The following is a 14,476-nucleotide window of genomic DNA, read 5'->3' as shown; positions in this document are numbered from 1 at the left end:
CATTTGTTTCAAAGGTGTATTGCTATTTTATTAATGATGTTTTTTACTCAGAATAAAATTAAACATAAATATGTCACATTCATATTATAAGCGTTCTATTTTTAAGTTAAGTATATAAGAGTTTCTGATTTAGGAATATGTTCCAATGGTCTTCACTTATCCCGGGAATCTTAAAAACACGCCATTTAAAATAGGTTGGCTCATACAGACTTGTAATCACAGAAAATATTAAACAGAACTCTCACTGGGACATGGGTCTTAGCGCGAACCTATCGTCTGACTTACGAAGCATTTTTTACGGAACCTACCGCAACATTAGCGAAATCTCTTGTTTAGTTCTACTTACTAAGGCGATACCTCGATTACAAACTAGTAGCCTACATAATTGAGTATTTGCACCAACGATAATGAGCTGTGAGACGAATTTTGTATTAAGGACACACCCCGTTCTTTCTTCTATTAGACTTTCTCTAGAGAATTGAAACTTTGTACATAGTCGAAGGAAGAACGTTGATGAATTTTGGATCAGAAGGTCAAAAAATAAAGTTGTAAAATTGAACTATTTTGCATTTGTCTACTGTGATTGCCACTATAACAATGAAATATAAACAAAATAGTATGCAAACAGAGTATTCTGTAACGTTAATTATGTAAATTATTTTACTAATTTACCATATAATTAATTTTCTATGCAAATTTCACTATGTTTCATATGCATTGCCATATGTTCTGTCTGATGCGTTGATCTTATTTTTATCAAATTATCATAATAATTATTATTATTCAATAATTTATAGAGAAAGTATTTAAAGTAAATAATTACTTTCTGCAGTTTCAATTTAGAATCACCTCCTAGAATCTAAACAAGCTTTATGAAAATAAACTTCATATGTCTATCAGCGGTACATAGTAACAACAAAGTGGCGGTAGTGAGGAAAGGACAACCTAGCTCATTTCGGAGGGTGGCGGTTGTTACGGTTTGCCTCAATTAGTTCGGAACGTTATTAGCTGACCAGTGTCAGTAAAGATGTTTCTGTTCCGTATGGTTTGTTCTACATTTGCAGGGTAAAACTGGAAACACCAACCTTAAATTAAAACTAGTTTCACTCAAAGCTTCAAAGAGGGAATTAATTTACTATTTCTACCTAATTCTCGTTAAAAGATCTCGTAAATAATCAAAATGTTCCAAAAATCTGAATTATATAATTGTATTGTGTAATAGATAGAATTTACAGAAAAATGCACTCTATGTCCAATTAACTATTCAACTAGTTTAAATTGAAGAACTAGTATTATCATTCGATAATATTCTATACTATCAGTTACCCGCGCCTTTGCACGCAGTATCGTAGGTTTTGCACCTGCTTCAGCTCTTCTAGTTTAAGTGAATTATATTTCAGATATCAATGTTCAGTTTGCCTCGTTGTTACGATAAAAAAATCTGTCAAAAATTGTATATTTATTACCATTGTAATTTACTCCCGTTTTCGTATTTCTTTATCCATAGTAGATTTTGCGTGGTTTCCTGATCAAGAAAATATATATATATATATATATAAATATATATATATATATATATATATATATATATATACAGATTAGATAAGCCCACTTATATCAATAGACGGCTACCGAGGGTTTTATAATAAGGGTATTTAAATGTATAGTAAAAGTTAGATAGTGCCTTTGTCTTTTATATCTGATACTTAATATTTGACAATACTTACGGATAAAAGTACATTAACAATGGTACTATTCACATGTTTGTTTCTTTATGAACACTTGTAGTATTTAAGAGCATGCAGAGCTGGAATTGATACCGAGCATTTCATCTAACATAGTTCTTACGACTGTTTCAAAGGGAATTTTGGAGTCAAGTTCTGACCATTATATATTTTATGTCATTTTATAAGATAGATATTCTCTGGGTGAATGGACTTCTCGATGTAGTTGTCTTATAAATCAACATAATTTGTTCAGAAAACTTAACTAAGAAGCCCATTGTTCTTAGAAAAGAAAGTTGTATAGGTTATTCCATTTCTTTATTTAGATATGGAGGCTTTCGCTCTTTGTGTAACTTGAATTATGAAGGACTTCGGAAGCTCCTGTCTTTATAACCTATCAGCGCTCAACAGCTTTTGACATATATGATCTCACAACGTCAGACAATAATTTTTCTGGATTTGTTTTCTAACATTAGTTTTATCTTTGTTGCCCAATATCTGGGTCTATGGGAATGCGGGTTTCATTAAGTATTCACCCTATTAATCACCTCCTGTTAAAATGTATTCTGTGCTAAGTGTGGTTATAAAATACATTTATCCACGATGTGTATAAAACAATCTCGTAAAAATGGTTGCAGATCTTTTGGACTTTATAATCGAGATAAATGTAATATAGAGTTTTAATTTCTCTATCACTTGTAGCAAAAATCAGGGTGTTAGAAATCCACCTATAGTAATTGCAGTATATTATTACACATATAACATTATTTCAAATAATATCAGATGAAGATCTCGAACTCATCTTCTTGTATGCTATTACCGACGTGAACTGGCAGTTCGCCCATTGTCAAGGAGAGTTGGACGCGTGCGGCACCAGTGGCGCCATCACAGTAACAACTATTTATTTACGTTTTATAGTTGTTATGTCTATCTGAAGCACTATAAGTCAGAGTGTACTGTTTAGTGTATCTGAATGACCTTCTTCATGGTTATCTGAAGAGTTCACCTTACGTACTCATCTTCTTCTGTGCTAGTACCAAGTGAACTGGCAGTTCGCCCATAGCCAAGGAGAGTTGGACGCGTGCGGCACCAGTGGCGCCTTCACAGTAACAACTATTTATTTACGTTTTATAGTTGTTATGTCTATCTGAAGCAACATAACTCAGAGTGCACTGTTTAGTGTGTCTGAATGACCTTCTTTATGGCTATCGAAGAGTTCACCTTACGTACTCATTTCTTCTGTGCTAGTACCGACGTGAACTGGCAGTTCGCCCATAGCCAAGGAGAGTTGGACGCGTGCGGCACCAGTGGCGCCTTCACAGTAACAACTATTTATTTACGTTTTATAGTTGTTATGTCTATCTGAAGCAACATAACTCAGAGTGCACTGTTTAGTGTGTCTGAATGACCTTCTTTATGGCTATCGAAGAGTTCACCTTACGTACTCATCTTCTTCTGTGCTAGTACCGACGTGAACTGGCAGTTCGCCCATTGCCAAGGAGAGTTGGACGCGTGCGGCACCAGTGGCGCCATCACAGTAACAACTATTTATTTACGTTTTATAGTTGTTATGTCTATCTGATGCAACATAAATCAGAGTGTACTGTTTAGTGTATCTGAATGACCTTATTCATGGCTATCTGAAGAGTTCACCTTACGGAGTCATCTTCTGTGCTAGTACCGAGTGAACTGGCAGTTTGACCATTGCCAAGGAGAGTTGGACGCGTGCGGCACCAGTGGCGCCATCACAGTAACAACTATTTATTTACGTTTTTATAGTTGTTATGTCTATCTGATGCAACATAAGTCAGAGCGTACTGTTTCTTGTATCTGAATGTCTTCACGGTTATCTGAAGAGTTCACCCTGCGTTTGTTTAAAAATTTTCGGACTTCATTACTACTCTCGGGAGGATTTGCGACCACGTTAATTTGCCTACTAGGATACATACAATACGTGACGCCCACTATGTAGCTTTTTCCTGAAGCTTTAAGTATAGCTTCCTATTACTAAGCAGAGACATGTATATCGTGAAAGTATGTTGGGATTAGGGGATCTATAATAGAGGAATTGCCGTCATTTACACAAGAAACAAAGCCGCAATAAGGCTGCTTAGGTTAAAATATAAATGTGATATGTGTAAGTTGTATTTTAACGGAATGATATTTAAAACAATATCTATGATGGAGGTAAATGTATTTTTAATGAAACATAATTTTAAAAATAACTTGTGTTTTAGTACAATTATTCTTAACAATTTTATAGTTTATACATGCAAATCCTCTTTCGCATTGGTTATATGTGATGGATATGCTATGCAAATTCACATCCTTATAGTTTTTCTTGGGTCTTATTGTAAAATACCTATCAATCACCTCAAATTCCTACCACTTCTAGGGTAATTGCTAAAGCGAGATCTTCAAATTTCTCCTGTTTTCAGAAATGTTACCTTAGAGGTCCTACCAAAATGTTGTTTCAAAGTAAAAACGATAATCGAACCAACCAACGATTAGACCTTCGTATTTCTAACACAATTCATTTATTATTATATTTGAAAGCTATAGAAAATATCACCCTAGCCTATGAAGTAAAATAAACTGAACGCAAAGGCGTTACGGGTAAAACCGATAAAATGACATTTTGGCAAGAATAATGCACTGGCAAACGTACCATAAAATATTATCAACTAAAATTTATTTTAGCTTAATAAATTATTTCCAAAATAAAGAAATGACCTCAGTTAGCCCTGTAGATATAGAAGTATATGGAGTTTCAAAATTGTATTGTTAACGCGTTTTAATTAGACAGATGTGGACTTAAAGCTTTAATTTTTGTTTCAAACATAGCGTTGTTGATATTCCTTTTCTGTCTGCCGGCGTGCCTTACGCTTGATATCTCGAGAACAAATTCGGCTATGGAAACTTCACACTTACATAGGCAAGTTTGCATTGGACGATGATGAAAGCCTCTCCATAAGATTTGGTTGAGCGTTAGCGAAGCTCAATAGTTCATAATGTATCTCGAGAGGGGTTTGAGCTATAGATATTAGACTTTGCATGATTTGTTATCACTAAGAAGGCTAGCAAAGTTTCCCTTTTCCCTATTTTTCGCAGGAAATCTCAAGAGGGAATTGAGCTATATACTTACCAATTTCTGTTATGTGATGGCTCATATTCCTCTATCGGATATTCCTAATTCTATCGTTACTGCAGTCGGACGCACTGCTACCAATGGCGCAGTGTAGCGGGTACAACGGTTATCGCAAGATAACTAGATCAAGCAACGTCGAGCGTGGCTGCTGCTTGGATGGGTGACCGCTGAGCGATCCGTCCTTGTAAGCAGCCCGCCTGCCCGGCCGTTGGCGGTGGTTCGGAAGTCACCTTAAAGCCGTAGGCCCTCAGGTTAACTCTTAAAGAGGGCTTCTTAGCTCTAACTACGCCTGGTAAAATAAGACATCATTACTTCATTTTACTTTACTACGTTTAACCATTATGGGAGTTTTCAAAATCGCAGCTCTGTAATTATTATTTAAGGAAGATGTAAAGCACCTTTCTTACTACACTGGAATAAGAGTGTAACGTCTATTTTCGACTGGCCCACGTTTAATTGCAGGAAGGTCAAGTTTGGGCCCAGACAGAGGAGACACAAGTGGGTGCTTGCCGTCGCTTGCCAACTGGACCTGGCGCCGTAACCAACAGTTGGCTGACCGGCGGCGCGACCACGTGGTTTATATCGGACCCTTTAACTTACTGTAGTAAATTAACTAATGACTGAAGTTTGCCTTTGCCAAAACTCAATAGTAAATTTGGCTGAGAGTTAGTAGGAGCCACTAAATGATGCTCTGAAAATGATCCACTGAAATATGATGCTCTTGCGGATTTTACTCCTGAAATTTTGTAGTCATGTTCGTCTCAAGGAATCAAAAAATGGTGTATCTGACAAAACAACGAAAATGTCTCTTTACCTGGATTGCACCAAATGTAGTAGTCTATCTGTCTATGAATTGGAGACTATGCAAAGAGTTAGCTTAAGCTTCTTCCTTCTTCGTCGACGACTATTTGTGAATCCCTTCAGACGAACAGGACTCCAGATATTAGGAGGCAAGTCTGCGACAGCTCCAACTAACACATTCTCGTTTTTATTTTCTTCCTTCACCATTTTTTAGTGTTGAGTAATTTCAATTTACGATGACGTAAAGCGGTATGGAACAAAACAGATACGTAAATCTTTAGTGTCGGCAGAGAGCTACTTTTCTCACCTCCCAAGGCGTTCTTAGTTAAAGTCAATAATCAAGTTGGCTGGTAAAGCTATATATTTCACAAGCGGAGCTGCATTTCATCTCACAACTTTGCTGCAATTTGGAACTAAGTGATCAATACCTACTCCGTGGCTTGTACCAGTAAACTTGCATACTGTGTTTCTTAAAAGAAACATAGCCCAACGACCACATTCTCCTTTATATATTCTTCATTTACCATTTTTTTGGGTTGGGTAATTTCAATTTACGATGGCGTAAAACGGTGTGAAATAAAACAGACACACTAATCTTTAGTGTCGGCAGAGAGCTACTTTTCTCACCTTTTCAAGGCGTTGTTAGTTAAAGTAAATAATCCAGTTGGCTGGTAAAGTTATGTATATCACCAGGTAAAGCTGCATTTTGTCTCGTAACTTTGCTGAAGTTTGGAACTAAGTGATAAATACCTACTCCTTGGCTTGCGCTAGTAAACTTGTATACTGTGTGTCACGAACCAACCAACACATTCAAGTTTTGATTTTCTTCCTTGTACAAAGTAGTTTACAGAATTACTATGATTTGATGTTTAAAATAAGTTACCTTTTCAGCGAAACTAACAAATTCCTAAAGCGAAACAAAGAAATGTTTTATGTGAAACTCAATTTGCACACTTGCGGGTGTTTGAGTCATTCTGCGAGTCTGTGTATATTTGAGACTCAAAAACAAACCAGAATTAGGAAATTTGCCACGATTTTAGTTGACAACGGAAATTATTTGATCATAGGAATTGGTGTTTACCTAACAATCTGAGAACAAAAATGTTTCTAAATTCTCAGTGGAATAAAGTTTATCAAAATTTACAAATTTATTGTTTATTTATTATAATATAGATTGCTATTTTTAATGGATGAGTTAATGAATGAGTTGAAGGTTGGTACGATTTCGGAAGTTACCAATCGTTGTTTGCTACCAAAATACAATACTGTGTTTTAAGTGCTTTTAATGTGGTGTCAAAAACATTTAAAAAATCTTCATCGCAACGTATTTATGATTGACAACTGATACGATTTTCGAGGATATTCTAATCCTCGAAAATAGTCTTTTATTTCCTTGAAGTTATAGTGATGGCAATTTTTAGAAATCCTATAGATTATTTCATCCTCATATCCGTTTGGTGCGCAAAAAAGACAAGGCATCAGTATCTTACATTAAATTCCAAGATTAAATTACAGTATTTTTATTTCAGACGAGACAAGTTTAGTAAAATTTTACTCGACATATTATAAAATATATAAATTCGTTTTACAGATCTGGCTGTAAAAATTCTAAAGTCTAAAATTAACTAACTTCAACAGTGTAAAAAAGTTACCCATTTTTAAATTATAAAACTGTTTCAATTTCGATATTAAATGCAGTTTCGTAAATTAAATCTTTCAACCCTTGAAATATTTTATTTAATAATTTTACTTTATTTTAAGCTGCCTTGAAATTTTAAATATCGGTATTAAATATATTATATTCCATAAACAAGTTTAGATCCAGCCTCGTTGTAATACCTTGATATAGGAATAGAACACAATTGTTGTTGTGATGTCACATTTTGGCCATAATCAGTGAAAGTGTAACATAACCTATTTCCCATAATAATTATTGTATTTACATTAAAGATTAATTTTGACTGCGTTAAGTGAAGAATTATTTCAACCATTTAATTGTTTTGTTTTGAAATATGCCGTAGCATCAAATAGAAATGTTACTGGTCAATATTTCTACGCCAATGCAGAGTACACGTATTCTTTCTCAAAACTCAGAAACGACACGGCCTCGCTTAATTTGAATACAAGTCGTCGACGTGCGTGGTGGGGTTTAAAAAAATGTAATCTGTTTTAGCGTAGTTAAGTGCTCTGTTTCCTTGGATCGCACATCCAAAGCACGTATGTTCTGTCTGCCGCAGAAGTCAATACGCGATTCTCTAATGTGATCAGGTTCAAATTTCCCTCGAAATCACTCGTAAACGAGGATTTGATTTCCAGCAGTGCGCTGAATTGTGTTTCCAGCAGTATTATTTGAGAATATTGATAAAAACTAGGTAACCACATTTTTAATACTCTGCTTTCTTTTAAGCCCTTTTATTAACGATGTATATAAGTCATTTCATATACTGCACGTAAGAGGAAGGTGGAGCTAAACTCAACATTGGCATGGAATCAACACCTTCTACCCTAGATGAGTTGTATGTATATTACCTAGCGATTGAGAAGTAATTGCTACTTAACGTTTAGCATCAACGATGTTTTCAAAAGAAATGTTGGATTTATAAGTTTTTATTTAGAGGGTAAACTATATATCCATACTATTAAAATATAAGACAAAATAAATAATTTTATTAGTATAATGAGAATGTTAAAATTATAATAAAGGCTGATATGTTTGACAGAGTTCTAGTTGAAAGTGTACTCTTATTTAACTGTGTATTATTTTGTTACAGGAAAATCACATAGTCGTAGCTATTCCTTGTTCCGCCTGGGCCAGAAAGCCTCTCCAGGGGTGAAAGCCTTCTCGGAGATAGGCCGCGGAGATCTGCTGGAAGCTCCAGGTCCTGGAGTGTTTGATGAGTTTGTGGCTCCAGCGATACCCACGGGGGCTGGAAGAACGGAAGCTCAGTTCTTCGTCGATGGAAACCATTCTAGGGTAAGTTCATCAACCATTCCTTGAAATTTCTGGGATGAAGTTGGATTATGAAGCCGTGGTTAGATGATGGTTAGGACGGTGAGTGGTCAATATAGAGGATCGTTTTTCAACAGCACGTTTACAAGCTAAAATTTTATCTAAACGTAATAGAACATAATTTACTATCAGCACTATGCATTCCTATCCAAGCTCTGAAGTTTCTAGGAATTTTTTTAAAACAAAGTAAGCTTTTTCCAATAATTATCATTGATTATTTTTATGCACTTACCAGAATGTGGACATTTACATTTAAAAGTTCCAGCTTAATCGGAATATATTTTGTAATAAATCCATAAGTTATTAGGTTTTGAGTTTTACTCTGGAAATCCTGAAATAATACTGTTATAATTGGGCTTCATTGAAGTTAGTTAGACACTATAATTAGTGGCCACCAGGCCAGACAACCGTGAGAATATTTTTCTGCAGTGTTCATCCAATCAGTGAATATCTTCTGTTAAATGCTGACTATAGTATTAATTCTAAGTTTTAAGAATGGACTCAATTAAGTTACCAAATTACTACCACTGTCCTTGAGTTGGTGTATTAAAAGGTTTCTTAAATTAATTGATACTTCACGTCTTTGTATTATTCTCCAACTCCATACATCCAGGCTTCTCACGCATGAAATAGAAAATACAGTAAAGTGCAAAAAATAGTAAACACCAACCCAGATAAACAATAAACAATACATTGAAACTCATTGAAAACAAATTAAACCAGAATTATTACAAACAAAAATTATAATAAAAATATCTGGAGTTAATAAATCTATTTGAGTGTCTGTGACAGCTATTATAACTGTTAAACAGCAAAGAGTTTAATAAGATTTCAAACAACTTATACGAGCATATATATCTATCTATCTATATATATATATATATATATATATATATATATATATATATAAAACAATATATGAACATAAATATTGAAAAGAACATGTTTCTATATATTGAAAGAAAAGGAGAAAACACAAAATTAAACTTGCGCAATGCGCACTTACGCTGTATAGTAAAGGTGTTATAATATTCTAAATATGAATGTAAAAAGCAAGACAAACACAAGTTTTGAAAAAAAAAATAATTAAATGGATATTTTTTAAAATTACATTTAATTCTCCATACATTAAACATAAAGTAAGATGTTAATTTATTTGTTTGTTTTAGAGGTTATTAAAATTCACAATGAAGGCTATTTCCGTAACACTATAATATGTTTAAAAAGGATTTATTTTTTTATTTTTCATATTAATCGTAAAGCTGACCATAAATTGTAGAGTAAATATTATAGTGGATTTGCGTTTTACTACCAAATAAGCTTATGTATCACACACCATCGACATATCACTAACAAAATTGAGAGGCTCATGTTAAAAGTAAAAAAAAAAAAAAATCAATTAGTCATGTGGCGCAGCCATAGCGTTGGACCTCTGAACTAACCGAAATACTGTTGGATTTCGCAGCAGGACACCGAGTCCGTATGAATGATTTATCTCCTGTGTAACTAATGCAATCAAAGGTTGTAGCTATTTATACTTTAAGTTTCAAATATTCTAAAAATAATAAATATAGAAATTGTTAGCACATTATTGAACACAGTAATTTGTTACAGGTATCTCTGATGTCAAGAATCATACCTTCTCCAGATTGGTTCATCGGCATAGATTCATTTAACCTGTGCGTGGACGGCAACTGGTTGGATACCATCACTATTGAGGTTTGTCCAGTAATAATATTGATGGTTTTAGTACCAATGCGTAAAAGACAGCAAATATCACGAAAAAATGTCAAATCTTTCATGAAATGCTAGCTGTAGTTAACTCAGAAACATATGACATTCAATAATGAACGCTATCAGATTGCAGAGTAAAATAAAATATATCGGTGAAAGAGAAAAGGATTACGAGCGTTTTACCCAAACGTGTAAATTTATCAGTCATGCTGGAAATTGATTGAGATTGGAAATGACTGAATTTGGTTGCAGATTTGCCTTCACAAAAAACTTGTTTGCTTTCATTCATAGTTTTATTTTCAGTTATACGTTTAATAGGTACATTTAAATGCAGATGATGTTAAATGGTATATGTATGCATTTACCATTGTATTAATATTATATGGGGGAATATTATAATATTCAAATAATCATAATCAGAAATCTTTATTGTCATTTTACAAAATGTATGAAAGTCATCAATTCACAACTTTTAATGAAATAGTTTAATAAAAGTCTGTAATGTTATACAGTGGTTAATTCAATAGAATTTCTTTCAGTGCTATCTTAAATTATTGTGGTGTAAGAGTTTTTAATTTTTCAGGTAATGCATTATATATTTTAACTACTTGATAGACAAAGCTTAGTTGAGTCGCTGAAAACATGCATTTTTACATACACAAGAACTAAATGAACGTACATAGACGGTAGAGTAGGAATACCTAGCACCAAAGATAAGACACACAGCTATTTTATGGTAACACAAATAATTTTTGAGCATAAGAGTAATGTTCCATAAGACAAGTGGCTATGTAAATAACCATAGTAGATGCAAAGAAAAACATCAGGAGACACAGTCGCTCTCAAAGACCTAACCATAAATAGAACATTTATAATGTGCGAGTGCCATTTGGAGTTGGACAAAATATGAAAGCCTAGGAATTTTAAGTAGGCCAATCTCTCCGAACCAGACGAAGGCAAATTTACGTCCTAGACCGTCTCTCCATTAGCCTCAGCTTATTAACATTATACCAGTCATGTATTACACCTGACTTACAGGTAGTATAGTATCGTTAGCTGTCTGAGGACTTGCACATCGTTCCAAAAGGAACTTTGCGCTGTTTCTGGAGTGACATGATATTCTGGATGGTTATGCTTGGAGGTATGTGCCACCTCCTTTCTAGAGCCACGGGGAAGAATTTAGGCCATTAATCTCAGTCATGTCCCCTCGGAAGAAGGAAAAACCAGCTCTAATCCAGTCTCTCCAATCAAAGCAGTCAGGGAGTGGCACACCCGTATGTCTAGGCGAGCAAGAACCTTTGACTCTTAGATAACCCCATCAAACTCCACGTCATCTTCCGCAATAGACTAGACCTATCGAACTACCCTTGCACCCCAGAATCTCACCAATTGTGGTTAGTTATGTGCCACTCCTGTACTTCCATAATCTTGCCCAGATTTAAGTGAAACATGCGTCTTTGCTGTTACAAGTGTAGGTTGAACTGAAAGGAATAAACCAGCCAGAAGTAAAACCGCCTATTCTACACAAAAAATTAATCCAGGTCATTTAGAATGGTTTACGTCTGTAAAATTACGTGCTTAATGGTGTTTCCAGTTTTTAAATAAAATCAATAAAATAAAATCAATATTTATTAATAGCATATTGGTAAAAACAAAAACGTTCTCAAAATAATTAGAAACACTGCTAGTAGTTACTTGTATGAAATAAAATAACTACTAAAAGTCTCTCAGTAGTTTGTTTTGTAATACGAAGTGTCAGTTTTGTTTTGTCGCTTTGAGAGAGAATATTGATGAACTAGACAGAAGCGGTGGATGCAATTTTCTCGAGGCGCTAAAGAATGCTTCTCTTTGACATGCTCACTATTTGTTGTTTTTATAAATGTCAATTAGGAACGACACATGCAATTTTATTTTTCGTTACTGACACAAATGTAGTAACACAATACTCCAATTATATTTCTATTGGACGAACCATGGTAATTCCAGATATTTATTCACATGTTATCTGAAAATAACATGAACCAATAATACAAACTCCGTTTTACATAAATGAGTTTTTATAGCAGTAAGTAACAGAAATAAAATAACTTAATTTAAGTGCGTACTGTATATTGATGAAATTCTGAAATGAATAATTTTTAATGTTGTATAGGTTTAAACTAAGTAACTGAGTATTATTTTATTAGCATAGAATGCTAAGTTCATCTAACTAACACCTCTTTAATAAGTGGGACTATACAGACTGTGACATGTAATTTTTTCATTGACCCAGAGGAGTTAAATCTATGTCCGGTCTGCCTGTATGTGTTTTTACTTTGTATTTAAAAAACAAAAAAAGATATAAAAGTAAAGATTATTAGATTTATTTTTTTTAAGTCCATAATCCAGAGAATAATTAATATTAAATTATCATATCAAGTTAAAAGATAGCAGACGATATAAGTTCTTAAAGCTCAATACGACATTCCTAGCAAAAGTTATAGGCTCCATTACCTGCTCAAAATTTATTTCCATTTATTTAAGTGAAATATTTTTTAAATATTTAAACAATATTTTTTATATTGCTATAAAACTACAACCATTTTTACATTCAAAATATAAAAATAGATCAATATATAATGTAGATATAGGATGTTAACTGTTGTAGTTCTCAAAACAATTTATCTTGTTTCGATATTTACAGCATGTATAGTTAGTGCACTATAAAGGGCCCTTTTATTGGAGGCCTACTTCTATCTGAAGAGAAAAAGTAACAGAGCTTCCCTAGAGGGCAAAATAAAACTATAGTCCTTGTTTAGTGAGGATAAAAAGCTCATTTGCATAGCAAGTGGATGAAAAGTTACTTCGTTTAGGACTACAAAGTGGTATTTTACTCCACTTCTAGATAGAGTTCACAGCTTGGTTGTTTCGTGCTTGGAAGGAAAAACTATTTATTCATCTCCTTTATTATTTATTACTAAGGAATAATATATCAATTTTCTTAGCCGTAATATGAATTCGAAATTGGAAATTTTCAATGTACATTTCAATTAAATAAATGGAATTAAATTGTGATACAGTTAAAGTAGCCCATAACTTTTGCTACGAACGTCGTAGAGTTTTCTTCATGTCATTGGGTTTTCAACTTAATAGACCTTTAAAATTATACGGCACAAGAAAGGGATTGCAATTTTAAAATTTAAAGTACCCTCTACTACCCTATGAAAAGGGAGGGGGAATTTTTTTATCCTTCAAAACCTACATAATTATTATAATAAGTATGGTGAAGGTTATTCATCCTTATCTCAATCCGTTTGGAATACACCCAGGCGTATCAGAACTTAATTTACACCCTGTATGATAATTTTTATACGCTATAAAGAATGAAATGATCAAGCGTACTTGTCAGAATATGTTGACATTTTTACATACGGTTTTAAACAGAATATGGAAACTAAAGTTTATAAATATTTAATATCTGGACTAAAATATCCCTGAATTTATATAATTACCGATCAAGAACATAATACAGTTCAGTAACAAACTTAGAACTAGTGTGACGAAAAAGTAGAGATATACTAAACGGTTAAAGTGAGTTTGATATTCCAGTGCAGAGCCGAGAGGTTGTCACGAGAGTAGCGAGGGTTGTTGGGCTAATACACGAGGAGTGCGGACCTGAACATGACTGGACTACGGTCTGAGATGAGGCGCTTTGGAGCCCGGGGTTATCGCCGAGTTTCTCCCTCTCAAATGTCAAATGCACCATTACATGTTGCTCTGAAAAATACGGCAAAACGATATATCGTCCTACTTTTTCTTATAAATGTTGAATATACTTTCTGTGCATTGCTGGCTCCGTGTATTTTAATAGACAAATATTAATTTAGGATAAATCTAGTTTTTTTTGTAAAATTGTGTGATTGTCTCTCAGGGAGATATTGAGCATCGCTATATTTGTTGAAAATAAATGGTTGAAACGTTAAACAAAGTTTTTAAGAGATTAATGAAAAACTTAAAATTACCGTCGAAAACGTAAATTCAATTATTTCAGCTTCTGCGAACGGGCTAAAGAGTCTTTTG

General features: G+C 33.8%; 1 protein-coding gene across 3 annotated transcripts in view; it reads left to right on the top strand.

Moving 5' to 3' along the window:
- Positions 1 to 14,476, top strand: part of LOC124353095 (spondin-2) — an 83,249-nt gene that overhangs the window by 55,230 nt on the left and 13,543 nt on the right. For all 3 annotated transcript variants that reach the window (XM_046802918.1, XM_046802917.1, XM_046802916.1), the window contains exons 2-3: positions 8,445 to 8,647; positions 10,298 to 10,402. In XM_046802918.1, the coding sequence (XP_046658874.1) occupies positions 8,445 to 8,647; positions 10,298 to 10,402 (308 nt within the window). The remainder of the gene's footprint in view (positions 1 to 8,444; positions 8,648 to 10,297; positions 10,403 to 14,476) is intronic.

Source organism: Homalodisca vitripennis, chromosome 1 (assembly GCF_021130785.1).
Source record: "Homalodisca vitripennis isolate AUS2020 chromosome 1, UT_GWSS_2.1, whole genome shotgun sequence".
NCBI classification, from domain to species: domain Eukaryota; kingdom Metazoa; phylum Arthropoda; class Insecta; order Hemiptera; family Cicadellidae; genus Homalodisca; species Homalodisca vitripennis.
This window is presented reverse-complemented; position numbering and strand designations above follow the sequence as displayed.